General features: G+C 48.1%; 1 protein-coding gene across 1 annotated transcript in view; it reads right to left on the bottom strand.

Annotated features, from left to right (window-relative positions):
* The window catches only part of DCC (DCC netrin 1 receptor), a 550,939-nt gene that overhangs the window by 163,686 nt on the left and 371,057 nt on the right, over positions 1-16,196 (bottom strand). Inside the window, exons 12-13 of the mRNA XM_062018865.1 lie at positions 7,881-8,029; positions 3,819-3,957 (exon numbers count right to left, since the gene is read on the bottom strand). Of these exons, the coding sequence (XP_061874849.1) occupies positions 3,819-3,957; positions 7,881-8,029 (288 nt within the window). The remainder of the gene's footprint in view (positions 1-3,818; positions 3,958-7,880; positions 8,030-16,196) is intronic.

Below are 16,196 nucleotides of genomic sequence, written 5' to 3'. Positions count from 1 at the left end.
GAAAAGATATTTTAAAGGGATTTTCTCTTCTTTCACACTTGCTCAACAACAAAAAACCCCATAGGAAGGCTGGGAAGGGTGCAGCCAAGAGACTTCTCTGCTGAACAGGTTTCTGCTTAAATAAAGAGAAATATTGTCTTCTTGCAGACTCCCAAAGCAAGCACACCTATACACGCTCCTGTTTTCTGGAACAGTCTCATGCAAACCTTCTCATTAGCAGTGATTTTTGTTCGCAGACAGGTGAAGCATTTGAAACACTTGCAGAGGATAATTTTCAGATTCATGAATAACAATCTTTCCTTTTCTCACTTATGGTGACATTTAAAACCAAAGTGGAGTACAGGGCCGCAGTTCTAGACTTCACAGTGTGAATTAAATCTACATACATTATGCAAAATATTCATTTTCACTTGTTTTCCTTTTGTTTTTATAATTATAAGTGTGAAGTAATTTATTCTGCCAAGATCCAGCCTGTATTACAAGGGAAAAATGAATTTGCTGGGTAGACACAAGTAGCACTTGAAAAAATATTGCAGAGGTGTCAAATGTACAGTAACAGCACCAAGCGAGCTGAGAGGGTCTCGTGGATGAAACCCACTGAAGACACAGCTCGGAATAAAGCAGATGAAAACAGTGGTGGGGTTCACCAACTCCCTCACTCTGGTTTTCTCACAGCCCCAGGCCCCTCCACATTGTTCTTTGAGGGGCTTGTTTTAGAGGCTCCCCACAGCTCTCCTCCACTACCTTGCATGGAGATGCCTATTTATTCATGAACTCAGAGAAGACAGGCTCAGCCTTTAAAAAATGAAAGCACCGCTCCTCTTGACCCCCTGCAGCCTCACTGCCCAGCTGAACCTCCCCACTTTCAGACCGTGCTTTCTCCACTGCTGCTCCTCCAGAGCTCAAGAGGCAGATACATTAAATTTGAGGCCAGACTGTGGTGCCCTGTGACAGGATAAGCAGTAATGAGCACAAGATGGAACACAGACACTTAAATACAAGGAGAAACTCCTTTAGTGCTGAAGTGAGGGAGCCCTGGTCCAGGCTGCCCAGGGAGGGTGTGGATGTTCCTTCTCAGGACGTTCCCAAACCCACTTGGACATGTTCCTGCGTCCCCTGAGTGTGGGGAACCTGCTTTAGCAGGGGATTGGGCTGGAGGAGCTCTGCAGGGCCCTTCCAACCTTCAATTCAGTGATGCTGTGAAATAAATGCAAGAGCTTCTCCAGTGCATGATAACCTGTTTACAGGCTGCCCAGGGGGGCTGTGGAGGCTCCTTCCTTGGAGGGCTTCAAGACCTGCCTGGACACATTCCTGTGTGACCTGATCTAGGTGGGACCTGCTTCTGAAGTGGGGTTGGACGGGATGAGCTCTAAAGGTCCCTTCCAACCCTACCATTCTATGACTCTATGATTTCCTCCAGGATCTACACAGTTTCTACTAATGCTGCACAGAAACCTACACATTTATTGGATCAGATGTAGCACTCACAAGCAATGGCTTACCAGACAGACAGAAAATTGCCATTCTTAACCTCATAAAAATGTTCATCTGTTTTGGGCAGAATAACAAGAGATATCAACTTTGCAGTAATATTAGATACATATTTGTAAACATAAAGGGAGGAAACTCAGTCACCCTGGTTCTCCATTCAATTTTTGTTCTACAGCATGGAAAGGAACAGCAATGAATTTTTATGTGCCTGAAATGTGTGCCGGGCATTGTTTCCAAATGTGCTCATTAGCACAGGTTGTCTGCCACACTTCTGAGAGGAGAAAAGCCCAGCAAGTTTAAGATACCTAGCTGAAGCCCACAGACACATTTTTTTTGCCTAATCCCTGACCTGACGTCCATGTAGAAGTAAACATGGGTTTTTTTCCTATTAAAATGTCCTTAAATTAGTGACACAGACCCTGGCCAAGGCCACCTGAACTCCCATACTTTGCTTTGTTAGCATGAATGAAAAAGAGTTTGTCCAAACTTCTATCAGATGGAAGGTGAGGTATTTATAAATGAAAGCTTTGTGGACTCCTCTTATGTCACCTTTAAACAACGTGTTGTTCTGGTTTAGCAAGGAGCAGCTTTTGCTTGGTAACAGGGAGAGGGGTCGCAGTGAAGACCCGGTAAAGAGTTTTTGGACTCTCCCCCAGCTCCTGGGTTCACACCCACCTCTGGCCCGGCTGGGCCAATCTGGCGCCTCTGCCAGCACTATTTAGGGACGGGAATTTGAAGTGCTGGCAGGAGGTGTGAGAGTGATACAAGATGGAGGTGACCACACGGACCCTACAGCCAGAGAAGGAGGAAGGAAGGAGGAGCACCAGACCAGAGACCCCTCTGCAAGCCGTGGTGAGAATGCAGCTGTACCCCTACAACCTACGGAGACCCATGGCAGGACTGAGAGCCACCAGCTGCTCTGTGTGAGTGCAGCCGGACGGGTGAGGGACTGTGTGGGGAGGGGCCATGGCACAGGCCGTGCTGGAGCCTGCGGGCCCAGAGCAGCCCCACACGAGAGGCAGAGAGGAGCTGCAGCCTTTGGGAGCAGCCCGGACAGGGCTGTGTGTGTGTGAGGGACCCCAGGGACATGCAGGGAGGATGGGTGCAGAGCCACCTGCCCTGAGGAGGGACAAATGACAGAAGCTATTGAGAATAGACTGACTGAAACCCCCACTCCCTGCCCCCTGGGCCCTTCAGTGGGGGAGGAGGTAAAAACACTGGGATGACGGCTCTGAGCCCGGGAAGAGGGGAGGGGTGGCAAGAAGGTGTTCTTAAAAAGGCTGGTTGGACTCTTCATTGTTGTATTACTCTGTGTTGTTTTATTTTGGTTATGCTTGGGGTTTTAAGGTTCTGTTTTAGTTGATGTTGCATTAAATTATTCTCTGTTTCCTTCCCCAAGCCAGTAGCCTGCTCTGTTTTGTCCTGAACCTTAAGAGGCAATTAAGCTCTCCCTGCCCTTAGGCAATTCTCAGCCTCTTCGGTACTTGAGGCCAATCGTGGTCTTTTGTTCCCTGATGGGCCTAAACCAGGACACCTGTGTGTATGGAATAAGCCATCCTGGCTGTGGGGCTCAGTGAGGAGCTAGCACATCCCTCAAGCCTCTGGAGCCTGCCTCTGGTCTGGTTTCTGCTTTCTGCTTTAGGAGAGTTCTCATCAACCCATGAAAGATTCATTTTTTTTCCCCCTTCCTTCTTACAGTTTTTACGCTTTTGTAGCCCAATGACTCCAATGAAGCTATTCCTGTTTTATCCAGGTGTGGGGATCAGGCTGAGTGACTTCCAGAGGAGTCAGGCATGCATCGGTTTTGTGAGATCAGACACAACTAAGCGCTCCTGAATGCAAAATAGAATTCAATTTATCTCCCAGAGCCTGCAAGCCACAGGAGCATGGCATGAGCTCGAGGAAGGATGCTGATGCAGCCGCTGTGACGAGCAGAGATTGAAGCCCTGGCACATTTGCTACCCCTGTGTTTAAAGCACAACGAAAACCCATGCAGCTGGCTCTTCAAATGCGGCTGTGATGAAACCATGTCTGTGGAAAAGCTGAAAGGGCACACCTGTGCCTAAGTTAGGGCGAAAACAGAGAGAGAAGCAGACTGTCCTTATCACTAGATGTAGGAATAATGAACTGAACTGATTATGCTTGGAGATGAACAGCAGCTCAGGGGGTACCACTGTAGGCAGGTACTCTGGTTCCTGCCCTGTGCATTCAGTAACCGCCTCGCTTCCTTGCTGCTGCTTCTGAAACGTGATGGCAGAAGCTAAAAGGCTGATGACTGTAACCGACAGACAACCTGCACAGCCCACAGCCCCCCTGTCCCCACTCACCATCCGAAAGCGTGGTGACGGTCAGTTCCTCGGTGGAGACGCCGGGGCCGTAGCGATTGTAGGCGAGGAAGCGCAGGGTGTACTCGGTGAACTTCTTCAGCCCCTCCAGCCGGTAGGAATGCCCGTCCACCTCCAGGATCTAGCACACAGAGACAACAAAACAAGGGGGGAAATGACTGGGAGTGTTCAGCCCTGAGAAGAGGAGGCTGAGGAGAGGCATGAGCACTCTCTGCAACTCCCTGGCAGGAGGTTGGAGTGAGGTGAGGGTTGTTCTCCTAAGAGAGACAGAACAATATAAGTACCTGAAGAGTGGATGTCATGATGGTAGGGCAACACTTTTTACTGTAGTGTCTAGTGACAGGACAAGGGGCAATGGATAAAAGCTGTAACATAAAAAGTTCCACTTAAATGTAAGAGAAAACCCCTTTGATGTTGAGGTGAGGGAGCCCTGGCCCAGGCTGCTCAGGGAGGGTGTGGAGGCTCCTCCTCAGGAGGTTTTCAGCACCCACCTGGACATGTTCCTGTGCCCCCTGAGTGAGGGGAACCTGCTTTAGCAGGGGGTTGGGCTGGAGGAGCTCTACAGGGCAAGCAGGAAAGAGGAAACAGCCTCAAGTTGCCCCAAGGGAGATTGGGATTGGAGTTGAGCCAGAATTGTGTCCCTGAGAGGGGTGTGAGCCCCTGTGCCAGGCTGCCCAGGGAGCTGGGGGAGTGCCCAGCCCTAGAGGGATCCCAACGCCATGGAGCTGAGGTGCTGAGGGCCAGGGGTTAGTGGTGGGCTGGGCAGGGTGACGGGAGGGCTGGGACTCGATGACCTTAGAGGCTTTTCACAAGGAAAACGATCTTATAGTTCTATGACAGCCAGCTCCACAGCCATGCCAAGGGCTGAGCAGATTACAGCTGAGCTTCTCACTCATTGAGAAAGTAGTGCTAAAGCCTTATTTACGTTGATATAAAAGGCAATTTGTAATGGAGTAGCTTTTTACAGCTCACTCTCAATGCTCACACACAGCCCTGGTCACAGCCTCGGGGCAGAGGGGATTTCAGCACCTCAGAGTTGTGTTTAGATACACAGGGCACAGCAGAAAGTTTGGGGTGTTTTTTTTGGTTAAGCCAGTTGCTGCCACTCCATATGTATGTGGCAGGAAAGAAGAAAATAAAAGAAAAGAGCCGAAGGGGAAATTTGGAGAAAAGAAAGTCAAATAAAGTAAGAACATAAAAAGTGGAGATGGTATCAAAATTGCCATAAGGCTGCTGAGGCAACTGCCACAAGATTACTGATGCCTGCAATTACCACGTGCTATCAGGCCAGAAAAGAGACATTTCCACTTTCCTCTCTGCCTTTTTCTTTGCAAAAAATCTATCTTGACCATACTCTACCTTCAGAGCTCCACTGTAGCTGCCACACTCCTATCCAATACTGGTTATTGAACAGCCAGTGGGAAATATCAGAGCAGTCTGCAACCTGCAGAACGTAAGCTTGCTTGTTTGACACTCAAAAGCACGTGCTCATGGCAGAGGCAGAAGCACAATTAGGCATGCTGCATCAACACCAAGCTTTGCTATGGGCGTCTGTCAGTCTGGAGACAAAAGTGCATCGTTACTAGCCTGGATTTGCATTATTTTACCTTCCTACTTGAAAAAAAACCCACAAGAAGTGACTAAATATAGATATATGTTGTGCAAAGATAACATGAACAATCTGCCACTAACGTGCTGATGGCTCTGCATGGTGTACAGGGAGAATCTAAAGGGTCTTTCAGTGCTCTTTGGTGTGATTCTGGTATTTTAGCATCAGCTGATGAATAACTGGGTATTTCCTTTTAGCTCCTGAACCCATTTTACACTGGTGGAAACTTGCTTGATTTCTGCTTTTCACAGAACCACAGGATCCCAGAATGTTGGGGTTTAGAAGGGCCTTGCAGAGCTTGTTCAGCCCAACCCCTGCTAAAGCAAGTTCCCTGTCATGGTTTGACATGACAGCCTTTCCTGGTAAGGAGGAAGGGGCTGTAAAGATGGCTCCTGTAAGAAGCTGCTCACAACTCTCCCCAGCTCTGAGCCAGACCCACTTCTGGGGCTGAGACAATTAGATGCCTCCACCATCACTTTTTAGGAAGAAGTCGAAAGAGGAGGTTTCTTCCTCCATCTTCTTCCATCTTCTCTGCCTCTTCTTCTTCTTCTGGCTGGTGGTGGTGCAAGGAGTAGGAACAGTAGGAACCACTTCACTGCGGACCCTGAGCCAGGGCAGTGATTTTCTTCTTTAAAATCATGGCCAGAACAGGCCCTGTCCTGTGTGAGGGACCCAATATCCACAGCTGTAACTGTGGGGAGGAACCCACAACAAAGCAGCTCATTAAACTGATGCCCAGAAGAGGCCTTGTCCCAAGAGAGGGACCCTGCAACTGCACAAACTGCAACTGTGGTGAAGAATCTACACCAGAGACATTCACCAAGGACTGTGTCCCGTGTGAGGGACCCTGTGTGGGCAGAAGCTGCAGCTGCTGGGAACAACCCACACCAGAGAAGTTGGTTCAGAACTGTGTCCCGGGGGAGGAACCCCGTGTTGGAGCAGGGGAAGGATGCCAGGAGTCGTCCTCCTCTGAGCAGAGAGAAGCAGCAGAGCCCATCTGTGAGAGACTGACCACATCCCCCACTCCCTGCCCCCCTGAGCCGCTGAGGGGAGAGGAGGGAGAGATCTGGGGAGCAGTGAGCTGGGCCTGGGAAGAAAGGAGGGATGGGGGAGGGAGATCTTAAAGTGCTGGGTGTAATTTTCTCATCATCCTGCTCCCTTTCTGCTTTTGTTCCGTTCTGCTTCTTGTAGAATAAACTTTCCTATTTTCCTCTCTCAGTTGAGCACTGGAGGCTGTTTTGCCTGGAACTATAATTGGCAGCCAGCCCTCCCTGCTCCTGTCTCCATCCACAACAACCTTTGTTCTCTTTTTCCACCCATTTCACTGGGTCCTCTGCCATCCTAATGAGCATGGGGGTGAATAGGGACACCGAGTGAGAGAAGACTGTCGTGGTGCTGCTGTGCTGGCTGGGCCAAACCACAATGTTCCCCTTGATCAGATGGCACAGGAACGTGCCTAGGTGAGTTTGGAAACCTCCCAAGAAAGAGCCTCCACACCCTCTCTGGACAACCTGGGCCAGGGCTCCCTCACCTCAACAGGAAAATAGTTTTTCTTATGTTTAAAAGGAACTTTTTTCCAGCTTTTGTCCATGTCCTTGTCCTGTCACTAGAGATAACAGAAAAACTATTACCCTATCCTCTTGACAAACACCTTTAAACACTTGTATGTGTTACGGAGCTCTCCCCTCAGTCTCCTCCAGACTAAACAGCCCCAGGTCCTTTCCTCACAAGGAAGATGCTCCAGTGCCCTGAGCATCTTGCTGGCCCTGCACTGGCCTCTCTGCAGCAGTTCCCTGTCCCTCTGCAGCTGGGGAGCCCACAACTGGACACAGGACTCCAGATGAGGCCTCAGCAGATGTGGCAGAGCAGAGGGGGAGCAGAACCTCCCTGGCCCTGCTGCCCACACTCTGCTGGATGCCCCCAGGCTGCCATTGGCTTCTTGCCCACGAGGGCACGTTGCTGCTCATGGGCAGTTTATTATCCCCCAGCACTGCCAGGTCTGTCTCTGCAGAGCTGCTCTCCAGCAGGTCACCCCCAGCCTGGCCTGGGGCAGGGGGTTGTTCCTCCCCAGCTGCAGGACTCTGCCCTTGTCCTTGTTGAACCTCAGCAGGTTCCTCTGTGCCCAACTCTGCAGCCGGTCGAGATCCCGCTGAATGGCAGCACAGCCTCTGGTGAGTCAGCCAGTGCTCCCAGTTTGGTGCCATCAGGGAACTTGCTGAGATTCACTCTGTGCCCTCATCCAGGTTGTTGAAGATGTAGAATCAGACTGGCCCCAAAGCTGAGCCCAATTGAACCCCACTGGCCACAGGCCTTTGACTCATCTGTTATCACTGTACCATGCAACATTTACCTGCAGCACTTGAAAGTCCTGCAGATGCCCACCCCAAACATCTGCATTCCACAGGGAGAGCAGAGTTGCTCCAGTTTTCACTCACCTCCTCTTTTCCAGTCGCTGTCTCCGTACAGAAGAGCCTGTAGCCTTGAACAGGGCCATTTGCATAGGCAGGAGGATCCCAGGAGACGAGAATCGAGGTAGGAGAGGTAGACACAGCCCGTAGGTTTTCCACTGGCCCGGGAACTTGCACTGCACAGAAAAGAAAGGACTATGTGAAAATCCCATTCCTTCATCTCCCAGGTCTGTGACCTGGGACAACCCAACCAAACTCACATCTCTGAGGGATGCCTGCAATGGCACTGCCTTCAGCACTGTCCTCCTCAGAAACACCAGGCAAAACAGAAGGGGTGATAAACCCATGGAAAATACACTGTGGAAAGACTCTTGTACCATGAATACACAAAATCCTGAGCTGTCTAGGTGCACTTAATGGATGGACTTAATCTTGAAACAGCATTTCTAGGAAACAACTAGCACAGATATCTAATGCATGGAAATAGGCACAGGTACCTTGCAGCAGAAGGAAAGTGGAGACGTGCAAATCTGATCATCCAAGCCCAGTGGCAGCAAAGGGCTGCTGTGAGGAAAAACCCACAGGCAAGCACCAACACACCACCCAACAGAACCCAAATCATCATTGTCAGCTTCGAGCTGCTTTCCAGCGAGGCACCATTTGGTTGTGTGTGTGCTCTATCCCAGCTTTGTATGTACCAGCTTGATGCTATTATGTTATGAATTGATTTGGTGCAGCCTTTGGTTTCTTTCAGCAAGCAATTAGCCCTCAAAACCTCTCCACTGGTTTCTCCTTACAGCACCTGCATGCACTGTGCTCATGTACCTGTTTATGCCTGTCTGCTTAAACTCCTTTATGCATTCCTCACCCTCAGCTCCCCGAGGGGTCGCAGGTGATGGCTGACATGAAGCAGTAAGGGCTGTCCTTGGCCTGCTCTAATGAAAGAGGGAGCCCACAAAGGCTGATATCTCTCCATTTAGCAATTGCATGAGACCACTCCTGCAAAGCCACAGGAACCTGGTAGCAAGGAGCAGGACGATGGATTTGGTCTGAAGACATCCCTGGGCAGTCTCAGAGGTGACCTGCTTCAAGCAGGGGCTGGACCAGAGACCTCTCATCATCTGCCAGCCCTAATTTGCCTTTGAAAGTTATTCCTTGCTAGTATAAGCTCCAACACTATCGTGTAGCCCCAGTCCTGCTCTTAAATAATATCCCTGTGTTTGCTTGGTGCCCAGCACTTACAGAAGTTGTAGGACTGTAACAGTCTCATCTTACAAACCAAATAATGACAATAAAAGTGTTGAAATGTCCCATCCTAGAAACTACTATGTGGCTTGATTAGCTCTGAAAATACAAGACTAAACCTATTGCCAGCCTCTAAGTAGAGACCGTTTGAAATGCAAAATTAAACTGCCTTGACACCAGATCATGGTGGTGGGTGAAGATGCACACAACTCCTCCTCAAAACCACAACACAAACCAGTTCCTTTTAAGTGTTGAAGAGAACATGCTAGGTCACCTTTTGTTATACAGACTGTATCTTAGAGAGCTCCAATCTCACCCTGAACCAAAATTACCACACGCCAACCGCATCGTGCCTTTGGACATCAGCTTAACCAACTCATTCAAACAAAAGAGCTCAAAAAGCATAATGAACTCCTACAACTACCAGCAGTTTTCCCCCAGTAAAATCCTCCCTACATGTCTCTTCTGGTCCCCACCAACAAGCACTGTTTAGAAATGAGGCTATCTGAGAGCTTCTCTGTGTCCTCGTCTGGAACTCAGGCAAAATTGGAAGAAAAAAACCCACCCCCTGCTTCTCGGGAGGTGGGGGGTAAAGCGGTGTGGTGGGCACCTGGCATCCAGCCAGGCTCAAACTACCACAATAACTGTGGCAAAAATGTAAAGGTCAAGCAGAAGGTTATTTCTGAAAATCTTCAGCATCAAATAGTATCTTTTTACTTTCAATAAGGAGTGTGCTGTGGCATAAAACAAACCCACAAGCCATTGTGCAACTGGCAGATAATGGAATTACAGTTCCAAGAAGATGCTTTCCACAGAGCTACATCCCCATTACGAGGAGGTTTCACACTAACAGCTCTCTTTTGTAAATCTCTAAGTGTGGGGTGAGCAGAGACAGCTGAGCAGCCCCTGCTCTCCTGGATCTATCCTCCTTCTGCAGAACAGCGATGGCAGAGACAGGTATTGGACAAGGGCTCCCAGACTCGTCATCCACCAAACCGTCGGTCACAAGTAATTTCAAGGCTTAGATGCAGCAGAGATACATTTAAAAGATGTTTTTACTTCCTTTACTCAGCTTTGCTTTTTATTCTGTTTCAATATTTCTGACAGGCACTCTAATGTGCTTAAGGTCTCAGTATTTTCAGCACACACAAAGCATTTAATAATCTCTCCTGATCCCTTCTGTCAAATAATAATCTCGAGAAAATTGGCATTAAGTTTTAAATCTTTTCCTAAATTCTCTTCTTTTTTTTCCCCCTAAACAGCAGAGAAGCCCTAGAACTGCTTTACATTCCATTAAAACAAGACATTAAGTCATGTTTCTTCTAAAGTCGATCTTTTTACAGCCAGCAGCACCCTTACTCTACGGAAGGAAAAAAGGGGATAAAGGAGAGGGCAGGCAGATGACTGATGCATCTTCTTTTACCATGGGCTCCACAGAATGCTTCAATATATTCCCAAAATCACCCTTCCTCTGAGAATGCCCTTCCTCTCCCATAAAAGATCAGTTCAGTGCCTCGGACTGTTTCATAAATAGAAGCTACAACAACTAGGTTGCAAAGAGTTTGACGCTGTTCTCACAACTGCCAGTTCTGGGGCTATTTGGTGGAATTACTCCTATTCAGCAGCAGTAAAAGCAATCGGGTCCAAAGCCAGAAATGGTCAAATGCTTTGCTTGGTTGGTTATTTTTCCCCCTCAATGCTGATTTTAGAAACATGCAGTAACTACCTTTCTGCTTTTGTTAATGTTAGCTGTCAGCATGGATGATCTTGTCTTACTGGGGTGAAATCCACACTGTACTCTAAGATTGAGCCTCACTCTGCCCTCCCAAAAAACCCGTGTTCCTGGAGGCTGAAAGATGATACACACTCAACATTGAGAATGGGTTTTAGAGAACAGGTCTTATGAGGAGTGGCTGAGGGAGCTGGAGATGTTCAGCCTGGAGGAGACGAGGCTGAGAGGAGACGTGAGCACTCCCTCAAATACCTGAAGGACAGTTGTAGTGAGGTGGGGATCAGTATCTTCTCTCAAGTAACAAATAATAGAACACAAGGAAGTCGATTTAACTTGCACCAGGGGAGGTTTAGTTTGGACATTAGGAAGGACTTTTTCACTGAGAGGGTTATTAAGCATTGGAACAGGCTGCCCAGGAAGGTGGTGGAGTCACCATCCCTAGAGATGTTCAAGAGATACACAGATGAGGCTTTAAGGGATATGGTTTAGTTTAGTGCTGGACCTGGAAGTGTGAGGTGAGTGGCTGGACTCAAAGATCTTTTCCAACCATAATGATTCTATGAGTCTGTGGTTTTATGTAGGTATTATTGCAAGAATACCTACCTGTGTTCCTAACATGCTGATCTGAGCTGATCTGATCTGAGCTGATCTGATCTGACAGGACAGCAAAGAGGGCTGTCCTCTATGTAAACAGTGTAGTCTTACAATCACAGAATGGTAGGGGTTGGAAGGGACCTTCAGAGACCATCCAATCCAACCCCCTGCAGAAGCAGGTTCACCTAGATCAGGTCTCACAGGAACGTGTCCAGGTGGGTCTTGAAGCCCTCCAAGGAAGGAGCCTCCACACTCTCCCTGGGCAGCCTGGGCCAGGGCTCCCTCACTCTCACTATAAGAGTTTTTCCTTATGTTTAAATGGCACTTTTTGTGTTCCAGCTTCATCCCATCACCCCTTGTCCTGTTACTATCTACTATAGAAAAAAGGGATGCCCCAACCTCCTGACACCCACCATTTCTATATTGGTCTTGCTTCTAATCTTCCAGCAAGCCTCAAATCTTACAGATTAAGGGCTATTTTTGGAGCTAATCTCCTGTCAGCAATTAAACCTAAAGAAGTCATGTGAACTTGACAACAGGTGAAGTGCCTCCAGAGAACGTTCATAACTCACTCCTCATCTTACCAAGTGGTGCTGCACATCCATGTCATGTCCCACCTGCTGATGCACTGTGTACATGAGGTAATCTGGGAGCCCCTGACAGGAGAATTGTAGAATGGTCTGGGTCAGAAGAGCCCTAAAAGTTCATCTGGTTCCAACCCTTTGCCATGGGCAGGGACACCTTCCACTGGCCCAGATTGCTCCAAGCCCCATCCAACCTGCCCTTGGACACTGACAGGGATGGGGCAGCCACAGCCTCTCTGGGCAGCCTGTGCCAGGGCCTCACCACCCTCACAGGGAACAACTTCTTCCTCAGATCTGAATCTAGTGACACTCAGATTCATACTTCCAGAGTACAAGTTGTGTCAATGCCACCTGACTTTGCGGCCAGCAGACCCAGAGGAGCTCTGCAGGAGAGCTTCACAGGTTGAAATGTGCAATAGCTGCTGGGAAGACCTGCTCAGGGGTAGGGTATGAGGACCTTGAGGCCTCTGGTAACCCTGCAGGGTTGGTTTGTTGTAGGAGCAGAAAGGGTTGGTATTTACCCCACTGAAAGCATCTGCTGATTGAGAGACTCTGGTATTGACCCCATGCATTTTTGGTGGCATAAAACCATCTGTCCATGTAGTCAGGTGCTCCTGAAAACCTGCAGGAACACAATCTCTACTCTCACGAGCCTCCCTCTGTGTTCTTGCACAGAGATTTCCTCTTTGCTATTGTTCCGTTAACCGTCTGATAATAAGAGTTAATACGATATAAAAACAAGTGCCTGAGATAGGAATGTGGGCAACTACGTCAAAAATTGCTAGGAAACCACCTAAAGATGCTAAAGCTCTCTCTCAAACCTGACATTTTGACAAGTGTCTGAAGCTCTGCCTGCTGCACCTCAAGCCATCCTCCCTGCACCACTGGAGCCCAGGGAGAGGAGCACCTGAACTGCTTCAGCACAGCTCTGGCACACACAGAGTTAGTTGCCTCAAGACTATTACCTTAAGCTCTATTGACCTTCATTCAGGGGTATTGGCAGGCTCCAGCCTTGGGCTCTAGGGTGTATGGATGCAGAATATGCACAGCACCCTTTGGACAAGAAAGCAGAGACCTAAGCAGCACCTTGTAGTTGAATGCCCAAACAAGGTGAAAGGATCACAGTCCTGCTTTCTTTTCCCTCTCTCCTCCTGGTCTCAGGTGTCTTGACTTTTGCTGCCTATAGTCCAAATCAACCTTCTGTCTAATGGCCAGGATGCTGCTGCACCCAGTGTGCCATTCAAGGCACTCATCCTTTCAGGTAGAAGAGAGCATTAAACTGTTGCATTAAACCTTCCCAGGAGACAGCACACACCACCACCACCATGCTTTTATAAAGAAAACAAAGCCACTTATCCCAACAACTCCATGTCTTTTTAAAGGACTGTGCTTGTTAGTTCTGAGCTAGGCTTCCTGGGTCTCCAGCTCCATGTCAGGATAACTGTCTCAATCATGAAACCTGCCTTTTAAAAACACTTTTTTTCCCAGTGATTCATTCTTCTCTATAATGAGATGCAATGATTAAAATGTTCTTGTTATTACATTTCACTTTTCATTTAAACAGCTGGTTCTGTGCTGATCTGCACTGAAAACATTTCAAACATAAAACATTTATGAAGCCACTTGCAGTTATTGATAATAGAGTGCATGCTTTGATTGTGCCTTTGATTTTTCAACCCCCCTCCTTCCTTCTTTCTCTGTAGTTAACAGCTTTAATGACATTTCATTAAAACTCAGTTCCATGTTGCATGGAAAGATGCAACTTTAGAGAGCCTGCAGGCAGTGTACTTATTAACACAGAGAAAACTTCCCTACACTGGACATGCTCTGAAGTCATGAAACTTGTTTGGCAGGACTGTCCCAGACAACTCCAGTGCTATCCAGTGTTTTGCCTGGAGAAGAGAAGGTTGAGAGGGGATTTTATCAATGCTGATTGAGGGTGGGTGTTGAGAAGATGGGGCCAGTGTTTGTTCTGTGGTGGCCAGTGACAGGACAAGGGGTGATGGGCACAGGCTGGAGCACAGGCAGTGCCACTGGCACAGGAGGAGAAACTCCTTTGGTGCTGAGGTGAGGGAGCCCTGGCCCAGGCTGCCCAGGGAGGGTGTGGAGGCTCCTTCTCGGGAGGTTTCCAACCCCACCTGGACACGTTCCTGTGCCCCCTGATCAAGGGGAACCTGCTTTGGCAGGGGGTTGGGCTGGAGCAGCTCTGCAGGGCCCTTCCAGCCCTCACTGTTCTATGATTCTGTGACTGTGTACAAGAGCTGTTATCATAGTCAGCTCTTGGAAGCAGTTGTCATTTATATTTTCACAGAGCCTTGTGGTTTTCATTAGTTTACCCTTTACTCCTTCATGTGGTATCAGTGTGAATCTAATACTCTTTGATTTGTTAAGGGACACGGAGTAGGGACAGTGCTGTGATGGAGGTGGCTCAGCTCTGAACTTTGAACCATGGGAATGGTTCAAAGCTGCACCAGGGAGGCTCAGACTGGACATGAGGAAGCATTTCTTCACTGAGAGGGTGGTCAAACCCTGGGACAGGCCTCCTGGAGAGGTGGTTGATGCCCCACATCTGTCTGTGCTTAAGAGGCATTTGGACAATGCCTTAACAATATGCTTTAACTTTTGGTCTGCCATGAAGTGGTCAGGCCCCTTCCAACTGAAATAGTCTGCTCTTGTCAAATGAACCCTTGGCCAGAAATGGGTAAAGGTGTCGTCAGAAGCAGCTCAACACCTCTAAGGGCACTTTATTGAGAAAGAAGCTTTTAAAAGCATCTTCAGTGCCCAGCATTTCCACTCCCATGCTTGTTTTGCCTGACTTTCCAATATTTCAGCATACATCCCAGGGCACAGCTCTGGCAACTGAACCACCATAACCGAACCTATTAGTCCCGCTACTAAATTCAGAAACAGAACTACATTTGAAATGGTTTCCCACTATTATTTCTACACTGTACTGGTGGGGTGTTATTTGTGACAGGGAAGCCACAAGATTGTGGATGGAGGAAGAAGTATCCTACTGTAACAGTTTGAACTGGGGAGAAAAACTTCTCAGTGAATCAAAATTTGTTGTGATTTCACCAATGTCGATAAGCTGTGTGAAAGCAAGTGTGGGGTGTGCAAACACAAACCCTGAACTAACTCCATCAACAAAGAAACAGTCTGCAGTGAGATAAATTCATCCAGAAAACAAGCTTTTGTTACAAAATCCATCTGCTTCTGGGTGCCCAAACTTGCCCTGTGTTTGTTTGAGGTCTGAAAAATGGAAGGAAAAGCTTTTTGAATGGAAGAACATTTACAGCAGCTGGAGGTCCTGCTATGCACTTACATGAAATGATAGCATCCACAGAACTAAAAACCCTTATTGACTTCAGCAGGGACAGAAACTCAACCTTTTATTTTGAGAGACAGTGCACAGAAAGATAGGTTATAGCAATCCTGGCTCTGGCTCAGGCTTCCAGAGGGAGCTTGGATAAATAATTTAATGCTTTTATGCTTCAATTTCCTTCCCATAAAATGGCATAATAATATATCTCCTACCCATTCTTTATCTTACCTATTTATATTGTGAGATTTCTGGGGTAGGAAGAGAGGTCCAGATAAAACAAAGATGAATGCATGTTAAATGGAACTGAGTCAAAATCTCAATTCCAACATCCAAAGCTGTTTCAGAAATGCTTGGCAGCAGCCTGTTTTATACAACTTCCTCTCTTGGACCTTCTCCTTCTCATGCTCTCCTGCACAGAGAAACACAACAGCTACAACTGAGTACCTCATACTCTGCAAAGCACTGATAAGGCAGCAACCAGGTCTGCAGTAGGAACCGAGCAGGATGGTTAATCAAACATATCTGTGACTGAGAGATGGACTATCACAGCATCATAGAATGGTGGGGGCTGGAAGGGCCCTGCAGAGCTCATCCAGCCTAAACCCTGTTAAAGCAGATTCCCCTCACTCAGGGGGCACAGGAATGTGTCCAGGTGGATTTGGAAATCTCTCGAGAAAGAGACTCCCTGGGCAGCCTGGGCCAGGGCTCCCTCACCTCAGCAACAAAGGATTTTCTCCTCCTGTGCCTGTGCTCCAGCTTATGCTCATCACCCCTTGTCCTGGCACTGGACACAACAGAGAAAAGACTGGCCCCATCCTCCAGACTTCCACCCTGTAGGGATTTATCAGCATTGATAAGGGCCC

Source organism: Colius striatus, chromosome Z (assembly GCF_028858725.1).
Source record: "Colius striatus isolate bColStr4 chromosome Z, bColStr4.1.hap1, whole genome shotgun sequence".
In the NCBI taxonomy this organism is placed as follows: Eukaryota; Metazoa; Chordata; class Aves; order Coliiformes; family Coliidae; genus Colius; species Colius striatus.
Note: the sequence above shows the minus strand (reverse complement) of the source record. Positions and strands in the feature narration are given on the sequence as shown.